Source organism: Gorilla gorilla, chromosome 18 (assembly GCF_029281585.2).
Source record: "Gorilla gorilla gorilla isolate KB3781 chromosome 18, NHGRI_mGorGor1-v2.1_pri, whole genome shotgun sequence".
Classification (NCBI taxonomy): domain Eukaryota; kingdom Metazoa; phylum Chordata; class Mammalia; order Primates; family Hominidae; genus Gorilla; species Gorilla gorilla.
Genome location: NC_073242.2, coordinates 85745571 through 85763239, shown reverse-complemented (window position 1 = coordinate 85763239; position 17669 = coordinate 85745571). Strand labels below are relative to the sequence as shown.

Here is a 17669-nt window from a genome sequence, read left to right as displayed (position 1 = left end):
TCCTGAGGTCGTGTGATCAGATGATATGAAGGATGGGAACAGATTTTTATGTCTGCTCAAATGTAGGGGCAGCATGTTATCGACAAGGACTTTCCGCAGAAGGTCATCCACACTCCTCCTGGCAGGGTCAGCCTGGTTGCAATCCCATTGCCAGTATCCAATCCACGGTAATGCTTTCAAACCCATAAGGTTTCTCTTATCTTTCAGATTTAACAGGGTTCATTTTCCAAAAAAACCAGTGTAGAGAGAATGCTTATAACTGCTACTATTTATTAAACCCTAGCCAGGGGCTAGACCATGCTGTCATTTAATCCCTGCTTTGAGATATAATCTGTTTTCTACAAATAAGGAACTGGAGGCTCAGAGAGTTTCAGTGATGCACTCAGGCCACACAGCCGGTACGTGGTGAGGTGGGCTGTGAACCAGGACTGCCTGACACCAAAACCCATGCCCTAGGCACAGGCTGCCTTCTGAAATCTCCTTTTCACAGGGAAGCAGTGGGCAAGCATGGTCCTGACATCTAGGTCAGGAGGATCATCTTCCTCTTTGACTGAATGTCAAATAGGATTCCCTCCACATAGCCAAGGGAACTAATCATTGGCTTTAATTAGAAGTCAGACAGGGCCTCACTCCTTCCTAATGAGCACCAGCACACCCTCCAAACTGCAGAATCCGCCATCATTCCTGTATAGGCAGACATGAAGTATTTAATTTGGAACCCATGATCGCACACACTTCATTTTGCCGGGAACACGCCGGGCATTTCCTTCCATATTCCCAGTCACTTTAGTGGTTGGAAGTAGTCAAGGGCTGAAATGTGAAAGAAGAACAAATTCAGCCTGAGCTTGGGAGGAATTTCCAAAGATTCAGAGCCAAGTCACAACAGGGAGCTCTCAGGGGTCAGCGAGTATCCTGTCAGTGACACTGGGCAGACCAAGCCTGATGGTTCCTTGCGGGAATGTGCTGGGCAGTGCTGCTCAAGGCGTGTGAACCACACACTGGGGCCAGTTTGCTGCTTCCTTTCTTTTCTTTTTTTGAGACAGAGTCTCAGTTGCCCAGGCTGGAGTGCAGTGGCACAATCTTGGCTCACTGCAAACTCCGCCTCCGGCGTTCAAGTGACTCTTCTGCCTCAGCCTCCCGAGTATCTGGGATTACAGTCGCATGCTATCATGCCCAATTAATTTTTATATTTTTAGTAGAGATGAGGTTTCATCATGTTGGCCAGGGTGGTCTTGACCCCCTGGTCTCAAGTGTTTCACCCACTATAGCCTCCCAAAGTGCTGGGATTACAGGCCTGAGCCACCACAATTGGTCTAGTTTGCTATTTCTGGTCTGCAATGCACATAATCATATGTTCAAAGTTTGTACATCTTTCATTTCCTGTTATTTCTTTATTTATTGAATTTTTTTTTCTTTTTTTGAGACGGAGTCCCGCTCTGTTGCCCAGGCTGGAGTGCAGTGGTGCGATCTTGGCTCACTGCAAAGTCTGCCTCCCTGGATCACGCCATTTTCCTGCCTCAGCCTCCTGAGTAGCTGGGACTACAGGTGCCTGCCACCACGGCTAATTTTTTTGTATTTTTAGTAGGGACGCAGTTTCACCGTGTTAGCCAGGATGGTCTGGATCTCCTGACCTCGTGATCCGTCTGCCTCTGCCTCCCAAAGTGCTGGGATTACAGGTGTGAGCCACCACGCCCAGCTATTTATTGAATGATTTCTCGTTGAATCTAAAAAATGACTTTTGTATTTTATGTTGCAATTCATTATCTCTATAATTGTTACTATTACATTTAACAAGGTTTAAGCCTGTGATGGATAGGAGATAAAAACTGTCCGTTCACCATAGTGCTGCAAAAGCCCCATTGTGTTAGCCTGTTTGCATTGCTATAAGGGAATCCCTGAGACTAGGTAATTTATAAAGAAAAGTTTGTTATGACTTCAGCTTCTGCAGGCTGTGCATAAGTGTGGTGCAGGCATCTGCCTTTGGTGAGGGCAACAGGAAGCCTGCAGTCCTAGCAGAAGAACAAGGGGGAGCAGGCACATCACGTGGAGAGACAGGGAACAAGAGAGAAAAGGGAATGGTGCCTGGCTCTTTTAAACAGCCAGCTCTGGAGTGACCTACCAGAGGAAGAACTCACTCTTCACCATGGGATGGCACCAAGCCATTCTTTAGGGATCTGTCCTTATGGCCCCAAAAGCTCCCACTAGGCCCCACCTGCAATATTGGAAGTCACATTTCAACATAAGATTTGGCAGTGACAAAACATCCAAATCATGGCACCCATGTAGGATTCAAGGAACTGAGGAGTTGGGTTCCAGCGCTGTACTACTTTTAAGCCTAAAATCCAATTTGGATCTGAAGTTGGGCAAGAAAATCAGAAAGTAAAAATGAGGAATGAAGTTTCAGTGCCACACTGACATGAGACAGGAAGTGATCATGTATGACTCCCACCCATATGGTGTGCACAGTGCAATACCATTTTATAAAAGTGTAAACTCAGTAGCTGGCCTGAAGGTGTTCACATTGTTAGTGATTCACATTTTCATCCAGAGCCTGGTGTCTAAACTCCCGGTTTAACCCCCATCCAGTCCATTTTTTCCAAGACACACAAAGAAGACCAGAGTAAGATTCAAGTCAAAATTGTTTTATTGTCATTCACATATTTAATATAAAAAGAAATGCAACAAATAGCTCAGCGTTGTATTAAAAAAAAATCCAGGTTGTGCAGGTTGTTCTATTTACATCTGGGAGCGGAGCTGTCCCCACATCAGGCACAGCAGCTGCACTTCTCCGACACCCCTTTGCAGACGCAGCCCTGGGCACACTTGGCACAGCCCACGGGGCAGCAGGAGCAGCAGCCTGGGGAAGAAGGGGAGAGTGAGAGGTGGCAGCTGACTTGACCAGGCACCTCTCTGCCCTAATAGCAAGCCTGGCTGGAGCTCAGAACCCAGACTCAGAGGATGCTTTTTTTCGTCTGGCACAGCTCTGTTCTGAAACCATAGGGGGTACAGTTGGGGTTTGTGTCCCAAGAGAAAAATCCTGTCCTGTCCCATCTGAATTTAGGGCAGAAAGCCTGGAGAGGGAATGACACGGGCAAGGAGGGCAAAGAAAGCCCAGTTCCCCAGAAGGATGCACTCAGGGCCAGCCTTGAATTCCCTCCCAACCTTAGCTACAGCCCCAGATTCCTGGAGACGGCCCCACACTCACTCTTCTTGCAGGAGATGCATTTGCACTCTTTGCACTTGCAGGAGCCGGCGCACGTGCAGGAGCCACCTACAAGGAAGAGAAAAACGCAGTGGGCAGTGAGTGAGATGAAGAAGGTACAGCAGTGGTCAATGAGTCTCCAGTGCCCCCTCCTCTGTGCAGGGCCAGCCCTCAGAGCTCCTTTCCCACTCAGGACAGAGGAACAAAAGCCCCATGTCCTCTCCACTAACGCTGGGAAGGGCAAGCACCCTCCTGTTTTACCCCACCAGGAAGGTCCCAGGTGCACACACAACACAGGAATATTGAGATTGCGAGCCAGAACCTTCTGTCCTGAACCCTGAAGAGTCAATGTTTCCAGCCCCCCATCCACCCTGATTGCTCTGAGCCTGGACAGACCACTGGAGCCCAGCCAGCAGGACCCTGACCAACTGGGTGATGTGGAGCAGGACTGCCTTGAGCCTCAGTATCCTTAACTCTGACTTGGAGGCCCGGGAGGAGGGCAGTGCTCTCAGGGGCGTGATCAGGAAGAAAGAGCACCTAACGAAGTGAAGGAGTCCCCTTCCGCTCAGAACTTAAAATGCAACCTCCTCAAACCCAGAGATCCTCTGTACTGGGGCTGGGAAATGGGGATTCCAGGGCGCAGAGACGGGCTTCCCTTACCAGTGGCGCAGGAGCAGTTGGGGTCCATTTCGAGCCAAGGAGATGCTGGAGCTCCCACCGAAGACGCGAATAGGCAGGGCGGCAGCTGGAATGCGCGCCGGAGCCCTGCAGCCTGCTGCTCCTTTTTTCAGATGGAGGTGGGGCCGGGCTTAGAGGTCCCGCCCTGCGCTTGCACCCGCCCCTCTAAGTGCGCGCTGCCCGCGGTCCGGGGCCGGGCTGTGCGCAGCAGAAGAGCCGGGCGCACCACCCGCTGAGCTCTGCGCTGTGCGCACCGCGGGACCGCCCCCTTTTTCTGGCCGCTCGCGCGGGAAAGGGCTGTGCAGCTGGCGTCCTAGAGGTCCTGGCCGGCTTTCCGAGTTTCCCCGAGGTTGCTTACCAGCTTTCTCCCCGCGTGTTCCGGGACCCCAGCCTTGGCGTCGGTGTCGTCTCCTCTCCACCCCTCCCACCGTTTTTAGCTGGGCCTGTCGCAGAGCCCGGGTGCAGCCCTCCTGCTCCCGTCCCCGGATCGGCTGTGTGCGGAGCAGGGAGCGTGCGGTAGCGAGCGAATTGTGTGCAGAGCACCCGCCACCGATGTGGCTTTCGTTTATCCTCGTCACTCGCTTTGCCTGTCCCCGTCCACACCTAGGTCCCTCGGACCCGCTCCTCCATACATAGCAACACGGGGAACACGGGTCGTCCTGTCTCTCCCGTCCATTCTCCTCGCCTGAGAAGGTGTGGGGGCGGCACATTTGTCCAGGTCCTCCTTTGCATATAAGTCTCCATGCTCCCCACAGCCTAACCGGCCACCACAATACCGGCTGGCAGTTCTAGACATGTGAGATGTCCCCAAATAGAGATTACTTAAGGTGATATGCAGACCGTGTTTTAAATTAAAAAGCAAGATGGGGGAGGTGGCTGGAAGCTGTAGTCCCAGCTACTTAGGAGGCTGAGGCAAGAGGATCACTTAAGCCCAGGAGTTGGAGTCCAGCCTGGACAACATAGAGAGTCAACGTCTTTAAAAAAATACAATTAAAAAGCAAGACATGCAGTTATTTCTCTTCAATATAGCTGACTATTGCATAACATTGAGTCTATACCAGTCCCTTTTTAATCTCTTTCATTCTTTGAATCCTCACAGCAATCCTAGAGGGTAATACTATTGATGAACCGGTTTTGCTAATCAGAGGACTATAAAGAAAATAGTCCAAGTAACTGGCTGGTGGTCACAGAGATAAAGTTGTGCACTGATTTAAATCCAGCCAGCCTCTTGAAGGAAAGTGTCCATGATAAAGCCTTCTTTTGGCCCAGGTATGTCATCAACACTTCTGTACTGCTGGAAATCTTTTAAACAACAGGGGCCGGGCAAGGTGCCTCACACCAGTAATCCCAGCACTTAGGAAGACTGTGGCAGATGGATCACCTGCCGCGAGGTGTTCAAGACTAGCCTGGCCAACGTGGCAAATCCCCGTCTCCACTAAAAATACAAAAATTATGCTGGTGTGGTGGCGGTCTCCTGTAATCCCAGCTACTTGGGAGGCTGAGGCAGGAGAATCACTTGAACCTGGGAGGCAGAGGTAGCAGACTGTGCCATTGCATTACAGCTGGGTGACAAGTGCGAAATTCTGTCTCAAAAAAAGAAAAACAACCAAAAAAATCCCCAAATAAGCAACAGGAAGCTACCAGCTCTACCATGGACAGTGGTAAAAGCAATCCATAAGTGTGATACACACACACACATATTAATTTGGGGCTATCTTCCACGTGTGGGACAAGATTGATTTTCACTTTTTCTGTTGGAAAAGAATTTGCTCTTCATAAAAACACGTGTAAGAAAATATTAATCATTTCTGTGTAAAATATTAACTAAAACATGGTGCAGGTGGTAACAGAAAGGGCAGTCATTCTTCTGTATCCGACATGAAACACAGAATCTTCCTCATAACTTTATGTCCCTAGTGTTGATTACAATTTTGTGGAAACAGCGAAAGGCTCTCTTTGGACCACAAGACACGTGGCATGTGGTAGATGGGAATAACAGGATACACAGCTGAGCACGCCAGGCCTTTGTGTGCAAATAAATAAATATCCTCTATATTCCATAAAATGATCAAAAAAAGCAATAGCTAATATTGTAGACCGCCCATCCCTTGTACCGAAGTTCCTGATATGTATTAAAGCCTTTACTCCCATAAGCCAGAGGTTAGTATTATGCCCCTCCCACAGTGGTGGAGACTGAACAACAGAGAGGTTGTGCCATGCAGCTGAAAGTAACAGAGGTGGGATTTGCACTCATGCATGCTGACTCACCCCCCACCCTCTGCCACCAAATCACGTGAAAGATAAGGACACCGAAAATCTAGCACAGAGGCAGCAGTAGGAAGTGCACCCTGTGGACAGTCATGTCTCCCTGCACAGCTCTGTGACATCTCTGGGTTTCAGTTCTCATCTGTCAAGCCAAGAGCAACATTCCTCCATCCCAAGGAGGCTTTGTGTCTTTGAACTGAGATAGGCAAGATTTAGCATCCAGCGGCATCGTAATCTACCAGCTGTGGCCAGGGCCACAGGCCAGGTGTAGAATAGGTTCATTCATCCCTTTACTACTGAGCTATGTGACATCGGGTAGGTTACTTAACTAATCTGGAAGACAACATAAGCACTCCAGGCCCTGCATATTTGCTATCCCAGCCTTGAGGCCTGTGACTCTTGTTCCTGAGGTTGTGTGATCAGATGATATGAAGGATGGGAAAAGCTTTTATGTCTGGTCAAATGTGAGGGCAGCATCTTACTGAAAAGCACTTTCCGCAGAAGGTCATCCACTCTCTTCCTGGTAGGATTAGCCAGGTTGCAATCCCATTCCCTGCATCCAATCCACAGTAATGCTTTCAAACCCATAAGGCTTCTCTTATCTTTGGGATTTAACAGAGTTCATTGTCCATATAAGCCAGTGTAGAGAGAATGATCATAATTGATACTATTTATTAAGCCCTAGCCAGGGGCCAGACCATGCTGTCATTTAATCCCTGCTTTGAGATATAATCTCCTTTCTACAAATAAGGAACTGGAGGCTCAGAAAGTTTCAGTGATGCACTCAGGCCACACAGCCGGTACGTGGTGAGGTAGGCTGTGAACCAGGACTGCCTGACACCAAAACCCATGCCCTAGGCACAGGCTGCCTTCTGAAATCTCCTTTTCACAGGGAAGCAGTGGGCAAGCATGGTCCTGACCTCTAGGTCAGGAGGATCATCTTCCTCTTTGACTGAATGTCAAATAGGATTCCCTCTACATAGCCAAGGGAACTAATCATTGGCTTTAATTAGAAGTCAGACAGGGCCTCACTCCTTCCTAATGAGCACCAGCACACCCTCCAAACTGCAGAATCCGCCATCATTCCTGCATGGGCAGGTGTGAAGTATTCATGTGGAACCCATGATCACACACACTTCATTGTGCCAGGAACATGCCAGGCATTTCCTTCCATATTCCCAGTCACTTTAGTGGTTGGAAGTAGTCAAAGGCTGAAATGTGAAAGAGGAACAAATTCAGCCTGAGCTTGGGAGGAATTTCCAAAGATTCAGAGCCAAGTCACAACAGGGAGCTCTCAGGGGTCAACGAGTGTCCTGTCAGTGACACTGGGCAGACCAAGCCTGAGGGCTCCTTGTGGGGATGTGCTGGGCAGTGCTGCTCAAGGTGTGTGAACCACACACTGGGGCCAGTTTGCTGTTTCCTTTCTTTTCTTTTTTTGAGACAGAGTCTCAGTTGCCCAGGCTGGAGTGCCGTGGTGCAGTCTTGGCTCACTGCATCATCTGCCTTCAGGGTTCAAGCGATTCTCTTAAGCTTCTGCAGGCTGTGCATAAGTGTGGTACAGGCATCTGCCTCTGGTGAGAGCCGCAGGAAGCCTACCTTCCTGGCAGAAGGCCAACAGGAAGCAGGCACATCACGTAGAGAGACAAGAAACAAGAGAGAAAAAGGGATGATGCCTGGCTCTTTTAAACAGCCAGCTCTGGAGTGAGCTACCAGAGGAAGAACTCACTCTTCACCATGGGATGGCACCAAGCCATTCTTTAGGGATCTGTCCTCATGACCCCAAAGTTCCCACTAGGCGCCACCTGCAATATTGGAAGTCACATTTTGACACGAGATTTAGTAGTGACAAAACATCCAAATCATAGCACACTTGTAGGATTCAAGGAACTGGGGAGTTGGGTTCCAGCACTGTAGCCACTTTTTTTTTTTTTTTTTTTTTGAGATGGAGTCTCGCCCTGTTGTCCAGGCTGGAGTGCAGTGGCGGATCTCGGCTCACTGCAACTTCAGTCTCCCGAGTTCAAGCAATTCTCCTGCCTCAGTCTCCCCAGTAGCTGGGATTATAGCTACGTGCCATCACGTGTGGCTAATTTTTTGTATCTTTAGTGGAGACAGGGTTTTACCATGTTGGCCAGGCTGGTCTCAAACTCCTGACCTGGTGATCCGCCCACCTGGCCTCCTAAAGTGCTGGGATTATAGGCGTGAGCCACCGTGCCTGTCCTGGAGCCAATTATTTATTATTTATTTTTTATTTTTGAGATGGAGTCTCACTCTGTCGCCCAGGCTGGAGTGCAGTGGCATGATCTCGGCTCACTGCCAGCTCCGCCTCCCAGGTTCACGCCGTTCTCCTGCCTCAGCCTCCGGAGTAGCTGGGACTACAGGTGCCCACCACCACGCCCGGCTAATTTTTTGTATTTTTTTTTTACTAGAGACGGGGTTTTCACCGTGTTAGCCAGGATGGTCTCGATCTCCTAACCTCGTGAGCCGCCCACCTGGCCTCCCAAAGTGCTGGGATTACAGGCGTGAGCCACCGCGCCTAGCCTATAGCCTTTTTTTTTTTTTTTTTTTTTTGAGACGGTGTTTCGCTGTTGTTGCTCAGGCTGGAGTGCAATGGCGCGATCTCGGCTCACCGCAACCTCCGCCTCCCGGGTTCAAGCGATTCACCTGCCTCTGCCTCCCAAGTAACTGGGATTACAGGCATGCGTCACCACGCCTGGCTAGTTTAGTATTTTTAGTAGAGACAGAGTTTCTCTATGTTGGTCAGCCTGGTCTCGAACTCCTGACCTCGGGTGATCCGCCCGCCTCAGCCTCCCAAAGTGCTGGGATTACAGGCATGAGCCACCATGCCCGGTGTTTGTTTTTTTTTTTTGAGAGGGAGTCTCACTCTGTCACCCAGGCTGGAGTGCCCTGGCGGGATCCCGGCTCACTGCAAGCCCCGCCTCCCGGGTTCATGCCATTCTCCTGACTCAGCCTCCTGAGTAGCCGCGAATGTGGATCTGAAGTTGAGCAGGAAAATCAGAAAATAAAAAGGAGGGAAGGAGTTTCTGTGCCATATTTTACAGGAGACTGGAAGCGATCATATATGCCCCCCCACCAACATGGTGTGCACAGTGCAATGCCATTTTACAGAAGTGTAAACTCAGTGAGGTAACCTGGCTGGCCTGAAAGTGTTCACATTGTTAGTGGCTCACATTTCCATCCAGAGCCTGGTCTCTAAAATCCCGGTTCAACCCCCACCCAGTACGTTTTTTCCAAGACACACAAAGAAGAACAGAGTAAGATTAAAGTCAAAATTGTTTTTATTGTCAGTCACATATTTAGTATAAAAAGAAATGCAGCAAATGGCTCAGTGCTGTATTTTTTTAAAAATCCAGGTTGTGCAGGTTGTTCTATTTACATCTGGGAGAAGAGCTGTTCCCACATCAGGCACAGCAGCTGCACTTCTCCGACACCCCTTTGCAGACGCAGCCCTGGGCACACTTGGCACAGCCCACGGGGCAGCAGGAGCAGCAGCCTGGGGAAGAAGGGGAGAGTGAGAGGTGGCAGTAGACTTGATCGGGCACCTCCCTGCCCTAATAGCAAGCCTGGCTCGAGCTCAGAACCCAGACCCAGAGGATGCTTTTTTTCGTCTGGCACAGCTCTGTTCAGAAACCATAGGGGGTACAGTTGGGGTTTGTGTCCCACGAGAAAAATTCTCTCCTACCCCATCTGAATTTAGGGCAGAAAGCCTGGAGAGGGAATGACACGGGCAAGGAGGGCAAAGAAATCCCAGTTCCCCAGAAGGATGCACTCAGGGCCAGCCTTGAGTTCCCTCCCAACTTCAGCCACAGCCCCAGATTCCTGGAGATGGCCCCGCACTCACTCTTCTTGCAGGAGGTGCATTTGCACTCTTTGCACTTGCAGGAGCCGGCGCACGTGCAGGAGCCACCTACAAGGAAGAGAAAAACACAGTGGGCAGTGAGTGAGATGAAGAAGGTACAGCAGTGGGTCAGTGAGTCTCCAGTGCCCCCTCCTCTGTGCAGGGCCAGCCCTCAGAGCTCCTTTCCCACTCAGGACAGAGGAACAGAAGCCCCATGTCCTCTCCACTCACGCTGGGAAGGGCAAGGACCCTCCTGTTTTACCGCACCAGGAAGGTCTCAGGTGCACATACAACCCAGGAATATTGAGACTGCGAGCCACAACCTTCTGTCCTGAACTCTGAAGAGTCAATGTTTCCAGCACCCCCATCCACACTGATTGCTCAGAGCCTGGACAGAGCACTGGGGCCCAGCCAGCAGGCCCACGACCAACTGGGTGATGTGGAGCAGTTCAGCCTTGAGCCTCTGTATTCTTAGCTCTGACGTAGAGGCCCAGGGATGAGGGCAACGCTCTCAGGGGCGTGATCAGGAAGAAAGCATCTAACGAAGTACTGGAGTCCCCGTCGCTCAGAACTTAAAATGCAACCTCCTGAAACCCAGAGACCCTCTGTAATAGGGCTGGGAAATGGGGATTCCAGGGCGCAGAGATTCCCTTACCAGTGGCGCAGGAGCAGTTGGGGTCCATTTCGAGCAAAGGGGATGCTGGGGCTCCCACCAGTGAGGCGAACCAGCAGTCAGAAAGTTGGAAAGCGGAATGGAGCCCTGCAACTGGCTGCTCTATTTATAGACGGAGGTCGGGCCGGGCGCAGAGGCCCAGCTCCGCGCCTGCACCCGGCCCGCTGAGTCCGCACCGCCCGCGGTCCTGGGCTGGGCTGTGCGCCGCAGAAGGGCCGGACGCACCACCCGCTGAGCTCTGCGCGGTGCGCACCGCGGGACCGCCCCTTTGGCGCCCGTTCGCTCGGGTGGGGCTGTGCCCCAGTAGGTACGCGGCGTTCCCGAAGTCCAGGCCGCCTTTCCCAGTTTCCCCGAGGTTGCCTTCCACCCTCCTCCCAGCGTGTTCCGGGACCCCAGCCTTGGCGTCGCGGGCGTCTCCACCCCATCCCTAGCCCCGCGGTTTTCAGCTCGACTTGTCCCGGAGTCCGTGTGCAGCCCACCTGCTGCCGTCTCGGGATCCGCTGAGTGCGGAGCGGGGAACGTGCGGTAGCGAGCGAGTTGTGTGCAGAACATCCGCCACCGATGTGGCTTTCATTTCTCTTCGTCCCCCGCCTTGCCTGTCCCTGTCCACACCTAGGTCCCTCGGTCCCGTACCTCCGTACATAGCAACACGGGGAACACAGATCGGCCTCTCTCTCCTGTCCATTCTCCTCGCCTGAGAGGATGTGTGGGCACATTCGTCCAGGTCCTCCTTTGCACTTAAGTCTCCTTGCTCCCCACAGCCTTAGGGCCACCACAATACCGGATGGCAGTTCTGGACATGCGGGATGTCCCCAAAGAGAGATTACTTCAGATGATATGCAGACCCTGCTTTAAATTAAAAAGCAAGGTGGGCGAGGTGGGGCCTACTGCTGTAGTCCCAGCTACTTGGGAGGATCACTTGAGCCTAGGAGTTCGAGTCCAGCCTGGGCAACATAGGGAGTCAACGTCTCTAAAAAAATAAAATTAAAAAGCAAGATAGGCCGGGAGCGGTGGCTCACACCTGTTATCCCAGCACTTTGGGAGGCCGAGGCGGGCGGATCACGAGGTCAGGAGATGGAGACCATCCTGGCTAACATGGTGAAACCCCGTCTCTACTAAAAATACAAAAAATTAGCTGGACTTGGTGGAGGGTGCCTGTAGTCTCAGCTACTCGGGAGGCTGAGGCAGGAGAATGGCGTCAACCCGGGAAGTGGAGCTTGCAGTGAGCCAAGATCGCGCCACTGCACGTCAAAAAAAAAAAAAACCAGAAAAAAAGAAAAAGAAAGAAAAGAAAAAAAGAAAGCAAGATAAATGGTTATTTCTCTTCAATATTGCTGATCTCTTCAATATTCCAGGCTGAATGCACAACATTGAGTCTGTGCCGATCTCTTTTTAACCACTTGCTTTGTGATCTTAAAGAAAAATATGATTTATGAACTTGTATTACTAAACAGACAGCTACTACAGAGTTAAAGTAATTGGTTCAAGTCACAGAGCTGAAAAATTGTCACTGATTTGAATCCAGCCAACTCCTCAAGAGAAAGTGTCCATGGATCAAGCCTTCCTTTGGCCCAGGTATGTCATCAGCACTTCTGTCTTGCTGGAAATCTTCTAAACAATGGCAAGCCACAAGCTCAACCATGGGCAGTGGCAAAAGCAATCCATAAGTGTTATATATATATACACACACACACATATGTATATATACACATATATATATACACACACATATATATATATACACACACACACACACATTTATAGTTTTCCTAGCGATCTTATATGTATGGATAGGACCGATTTTCATTTTTGGTGATGGAAAAGAGTTTGCTTTTCATACAAATATATTTAAGAAAATATTAATCATTTAAATATAAAATTATAAGTAAAGTGTGCAGGTGGTAACAGAAATGCCAGTCATTTTATATCTGACATGAGGCAGAGAATCTTGCTCGTAGCTTAATAACCCTGTGTTGATGATGATTTTGTGGGAGCAGTGAATGGCTCTCTTTGGACCACATGACACATGTTCATGTGGTAGATGACAATGAGAGAATACACAGCTAGGCACTCCAGGCCTGGCTTCTTTGTCTGTAAGTAAATATCCCCCATGAGATGTATGATTATTATTTTTTTTTTAAAAAAAGCAATAGCTAATATTGTAGAATGCTTGCCAAGCAGCATTCTAAGCTCCTTACATGTATAAAATTCTTTCATCTTACAATCCAGATGCCATTATTATGCTCCTATTACAGGAGACACAGAGAGGTTGTGAGGCACAGCTAAAAGTGACAGAGGTGGGATGTGCACTCATGCATGCTGTCTGCAGCATCATGCCCTCACCCATTGTATTAGTTTGTTTTCACACTGCTGATAAAATACATACCCGAGACTGGGCAATCAACAAAAGAAATGGACTTACAGGTCCACATGGCTGGGAGGCCTCACAATCATGGCGGAAGGCAAGGAGGAGCAAGTCATGTCTTACGTGGATGGGAGCAGGCAAAGGGAGAGCTTGTGCCGGGAAACTTCCATTTTTAAAACCATCAGATTTTCATGAGATTCATTCATTATCACGAGGACAGCACAGGAAAGACCTGCCCCCATGATTCAATTACCTCCCACTAGGTTCCTCCCATGACACTTTGGAATTGCGGGAATTAAAATTCAAGATGAGATTCGGGTAGAAGCACAGCCAAACCATATCTTTCCACCTCTAGCCCCTCCCAGATTTCAGGTCCTCACATTTTGAAACCAATCATGCCCTCCCCACAGTCCCCCAAAGTCTCAACTCACTTTAGCATTAACTCAAAAGTCCACAGTCCAAAGTATTATCTGAGACAAGGCAAGTCCCTTCTGCCTATGAGCCTGAAAAATCAAAAGCAAATTTGTTACTTCCTAGATACAAAGGTGCTACAGGCGTTGGATAAATACAGCAATTCCAAATGGGAGACATTGGCCAAAATAAAGGGGCTACAGGCCCCATAAAAGTCAAAAATCCAGCAGGGCAGTCAAATCTTAGAGCTCCAAAATGATCTCCTTTGACTCCATGTCTCACATCCAGGTCATGCTGATGCAAGAGGTAGGTTCCTATGGTCTTGGGCAGCTCTGCCCCTGTGGCTTTACAGCCCCCCTCCTGGTTGCTTACATGGGCTAGCATTGAGTGTCTGTGGCTTTTCCAGGCACATGGTGAAAGCCGCTAGCGCATCTACCATTCTGGGGTCTGGAGGATGGTGGCCTTCTTCTCACAGCTCCACTAGGTGGTGCCCCAGTAGGGACTCTGTGAGGGCTCTGACCCCACATTCTCTTCCACACTGCCCTAGCAGAGGTTCTCCATGAGGGCCCCACTCCTACAACAAACTTCTGCATTTCCATACAACTTCCGAAATCTAGGCAGAGGTTCCCAATTCTTGACTTCTGTGCACTCACAGGCTCAACATCATGTGGAAGCTGCCAAGGCTTGGGGCTTGCACCCTCTGAAGCCACGACCAGAGCTTTACATTGGCCCCTTTTAGCCATGGCTGGAGTGGCTGGGATGCAGGGCATGAAGTCCCTAGGCTGCACACAGCACAGGGACCCTAGACCCGGCTCAGGAAACCACTTTTCCTCCTAGGCCTTTGGGCCTGTGATGGGAGGGGCTGCTGTGAAGTCCTCTGACATGCCCTGGAGACATTTTCCCCATTGTCTTGGGGATTAACATTCTGCTCCTTGTTATTTATGCAAATTTTTGCTGCCAGCTTGAATTCCTCCTCAGAAAATGGGATTTTTTTTTTCTATTGCATTGTCAGGGTGCAAATTTTCCAAGCTTTTATGCTCTGTTCCCCTTATAATTCTGAATGCCTTTAATAGCATGCAAGTCACCTCTTGAATGTTTTGCTGCTTAGAAATTTCTTCCACCAGATACCCTAAATCATCTCTCTCAAGTTCAAAGTTCCTCATATCTCTAGGGCAAATGCAAAATGCCACCAGTGTCTTTGCTAAAACATAACAAAAGTCACCTTTGCTCCAGTTCCCAGCAAGTTCCTCATTTCCATATAAGACTACCTCAGCCTGGACTTTATTGTCTGTATCACTATCAGTATTCTGGGCAAAGCCATTCAACAAGTCTCTAGGAAGTTCCAAACTTTCCCACATTTTTCTTTCTTCTTCTGAGCCCTCCAAACTGTTCCAACTCTTGCCTGTTACCCAGTTCCAAAGTTGCTTTTTTTTCTCTTTCAGAGGTGAGACTGTCACTTTTTTTTTTTTTCAGTGATGAAGTAGGCTGTGAACCAGGACTGCCTGACAGCAAAACCCATGCCCTAGGCTCAGGCTGCCTTCTGAAATCTCGTCACAGGGAAACAGGGAGTAAGTGTGGCCCTGACCTCTAGGCCAAGAGACTCATCTTTCTCTTTGATTGAACATCAAATAGGATTCCCTCCACATAGCCAGGGGGCGCTAATCATTGGCTTTAACTACAAGTCAGCTAGGGCCTCACTCTTTCCTAATGAGCACCCCCACACTTCCCAAACTGCAGGACCTGCTATCACTCCTGCATGGGCAAACAGGAACATCTGCAACCCATGATTACACACACTGCATCTTGCTGGGAAAATGCTCGGCTCTTCCCTCCACAGCCCCAGTCACTTTGATGGATTGATACAGTCAAGGGCTGAAATTTGAAAGTGAAAATTCAGCTTGAGCTTGGGCAGAACTTTCTTTTTTTTTTTTTTAATTGTTATTATACTTTAAGTTTTAGGGTACATGTGCACAACGTGCAGGTTTGTTACATATGTATACATGTGCCATGTTGTTGTGCTGCACCCATTAACTCGTCATTTACATTAGGTATATCTCCTAATGCTATCCCTCCCCCTTCCCCCCACCCCACAACAGTCCCTTGGTGTGTGATGTTCCCTGTCCATGTGTTCTCATTGTTCAATTCCCACCTATGAGTGAGAACATGCGGTGTTTGGTTTTTTGTCCTTACGATAGTTTGCTGAGAATGAGCTTGGGCAGAACTTTCAAAGATTCAGAGCCAAGTCACAACAGGGAACTCTCAGGTGTCAGCAAGTGTCCTGTGATGCTGGGCAGGCTAAAGCTAATTGTATCCTTTTTTCTTTTTTCTTTCTTTCTTTCCTTCTTTCTTTCTTTCTTCTTTCTTCTTTCTTTCAGAGTCTTGCTCTATTAACCAGGCTGGAGTGCAGTGTCAAGATCTCTGCTCACCGCAACATTCACCTCCTGGGCTCAAGAGATCCTCCCACCTTACCCACCCCCCCTCACCCCCCACCCGAGTAGCTGGGAGTACAGGCACGCGTCACCAAGCCCAATTAAATTTTGCACTTGTTGTAGAGACAGGTTTCGCTGTGTTGCCCCGGCAGGTCTCGAACTCCTGAGGTCAAGCAATCTGCTGGCCTCACCCTCCCAAATTACAAGGTTGAGCCATTGCCCTCAGCCCAGCTGATGGTATCCTTGTGAGGTTGTCATGGCCAGTGCGGATGAAAGTGTGTGATCCACACAATGGGACCAGCCCAACGTTTCCAGTCTGCAGTGTACATCACTCATGAACATATGTGCAGAGTTTGTAAATCTTCAATTTTTCTGTTACTATTTTTTTTTGGGGGGGGGATGAAGTCTTGTTCTGTCACCCAGGCTGGAGTGCAGTGGCACAGTCTCGGCTCACCGCAACCTCCACCTCCCAGGTTCAAGTGATTCTCTTGCCCCAGCCTCCTGAGTAGCTGGGATTACAGGTGCCTGCCACCATGCCCGGCCAATTTTTGTATTTTTAGTAGAAACAGAGTTTCACCGTTATTGTTCAGGCTGGTCTCAAAATCCTGACCTCGGATGATCCGCCTACCTTGGCCTCTCAAAGTGCTGGGATTACAGGCATGAGACACCATGCCTGGCCAATTTTTCTGTTACTTCTTTATGCATTTATTGAATTATTTCCTGTTAAATCTGAAAAATTATGTTTCGTATTTTGTGTTTGATTTCATTTTCTCCATAATTGACATAATTATTTTTATCTTCCCACCTAAGAGGACGTATCCTCCACCACACCTCTCAGCAGGACAGTTTACTCATCAACTTGCCATGTTTTGGCCAAAGCCAAGATTTTGAAACAAGTGTCCATCTGGAGCACAAAGGCTCAGGCCGTGCAGCCTTCCCCAGCCTCAGCGTCACTTGGTGTCAGGGGTCGGGGGTTGGGGGAGCAGGTAGCAACATCTCAGCCTTGAGATGGCTTCCCTTTTCTTCTTTGTAACCAGATTTTGAAACATTGTTAGTTTATTTTTATTTTATTTTACTTTTTATTTTTTGAGATAGGGCCTCACTCTGCCACCCAGACTGAAATGCAGTGGCACAATCTTGGCTCACTGCAACCTCTGCCTCCCAGGCTCAACTAGTCTTGTCACCTCAGCCTCCCAAGTAGCTGGGACTATGCCAGGCTAAAATTGCTAGTTTCATCAGGCTCTGATCCACAGTGACATTTTGCTATCTGCCTCCTGAGAAATGTACCTCTTTTTGTATAAAAAACAAAGTTTTAAAAGTGTATTTTCTGAAATCAGTGTTTTACATGCCAAAATTAAAAAAAAAGGCTTATATCTGGGATGCATAGGTAGTAAAAATTTCCTTCACCATGGAGTTTGAGAAGCCCGGTGTGGGAATCAAGCAGCTGAGGAATTGGATTCCACCCCTGTCATCTCTTTGAAGCCTAAAATCTGAAGAGGAAACTAAAATTGGGCAGGGAAATCAGAAAATAAAAACGAGAGATGGAGAAGTTTCTGTGCCACATTTGATATGACCAGAGGTGATCATAGATGTCCCCCCATTATGACCTGGCACAGTGCAATTCCCTTTTATAGAAGATGAAGCTCAGTGAGGTAACCTGGCTTGTCAGGAGGCGCTCAGATTGTTAGCGACTCACATGTCCATCCAGAGCCTGGGTCTCTAAACTCCAGGTTCAATCCCTAACCCTGGTCCATTAATTCGAAGCCACACAAAGGAAAGGAGAGTCAGAA

At 49.0% G+C, this 17669-nt stretch overlaps 2 protein-coding genes across 3 annotated transcripts; both read right to left on the bottom strand.

The window, feature by feature from the left end:
* Positions 1–2638: 2638 nt before the first annotated feature.
* On the bottom strand, positions 2639–4118 carry LOC101125671 (metallothionein-1E-like). Its single transcript, XM_019012216.4, has 3 exons — positions 3863–4118; positions 3206–3271; positions 2639–2857 (listed from the first exon to the last, which is right to left on the bottom strand). Exons 1-3 carry the CDS (start codon positions 3888–3890, stop codon positions 2766–2768), a joined length of 186 nt encoding a protein of 61 aa, XP_018867761.2. The 5' UTR covers positions 3891–4118; the 3' UTR covers positions 2639–2765.
* A 5305-nt stretch (positions 4119–9423) lies between these two features.
* LOC101125304 (metallothionein-1E) lies at positions 9424–10991 on the bottom strand. 2 transcript variants are annotated; one of them, XM_004057676.5, is made up of 3 exons: positions 10657–10991; positions 10005–10070; positions 9424–9656 (listed from the first exon to the last, which is right to left on the bottom strand). In XM_004057676.5, the coding sequence occupies exons 1-3, from the start codon at positions 10682–10684 to the stop codon at positions 9565–9567; spliced, it is 186 nt and encodes a 61-aa protein (XP_004057724.1). In that variant the 5' UTR covers positions 10685–10991; the 3' UTR covers positions 9424–9564. The 2 variants fall into 2 exon arrangements, with proteins under 2 accessions (XP_004057724.1, XP_018867755.1); XM_019012210.3 differs by lacking the exon at positions 9424–9656 and having other exon boundaries at positions 9663–10070; positions 10657–10849.
* Between the last annotated feature and the right edge of the window lie 6678 nt (positions 10992–17669).

Coding starts and splice junctions, on each gene's coding strand:
- LOC101125671 (XM_019012216.4), bottom strand. CDS start 3,890: ATGGACCCCAACTGCTCCTGCGCCACTG. Junction 3,272..3,862: donor CAACTGCTCCTGCGCCACTG/GTAAGGGAAGCC, acceptor TCTTCCTTGTAG/GTGGCTCCTGCACGTGCGCC. Junction 2,858..3,205: donor ATGCATCTCCTGCAAGAAGA/GTGAGTGTGGGG, acceptor CTTCTTCCCCAG/GCTGCTGCTCCTGCTGCCCC.
- LOC101125304 (XM_019012210.3), bottom strand. CDS start 10,684: ATGGACCCCAACTGCTCCTGCGCCACTG. Junction 10,071..10,656: donor CAACTGCTCCTGCGCCACTG/GTAAGGGAATCT, acceptor TCTTCCTTGTAG/GTGGCTCCTGCACGTGCGCC.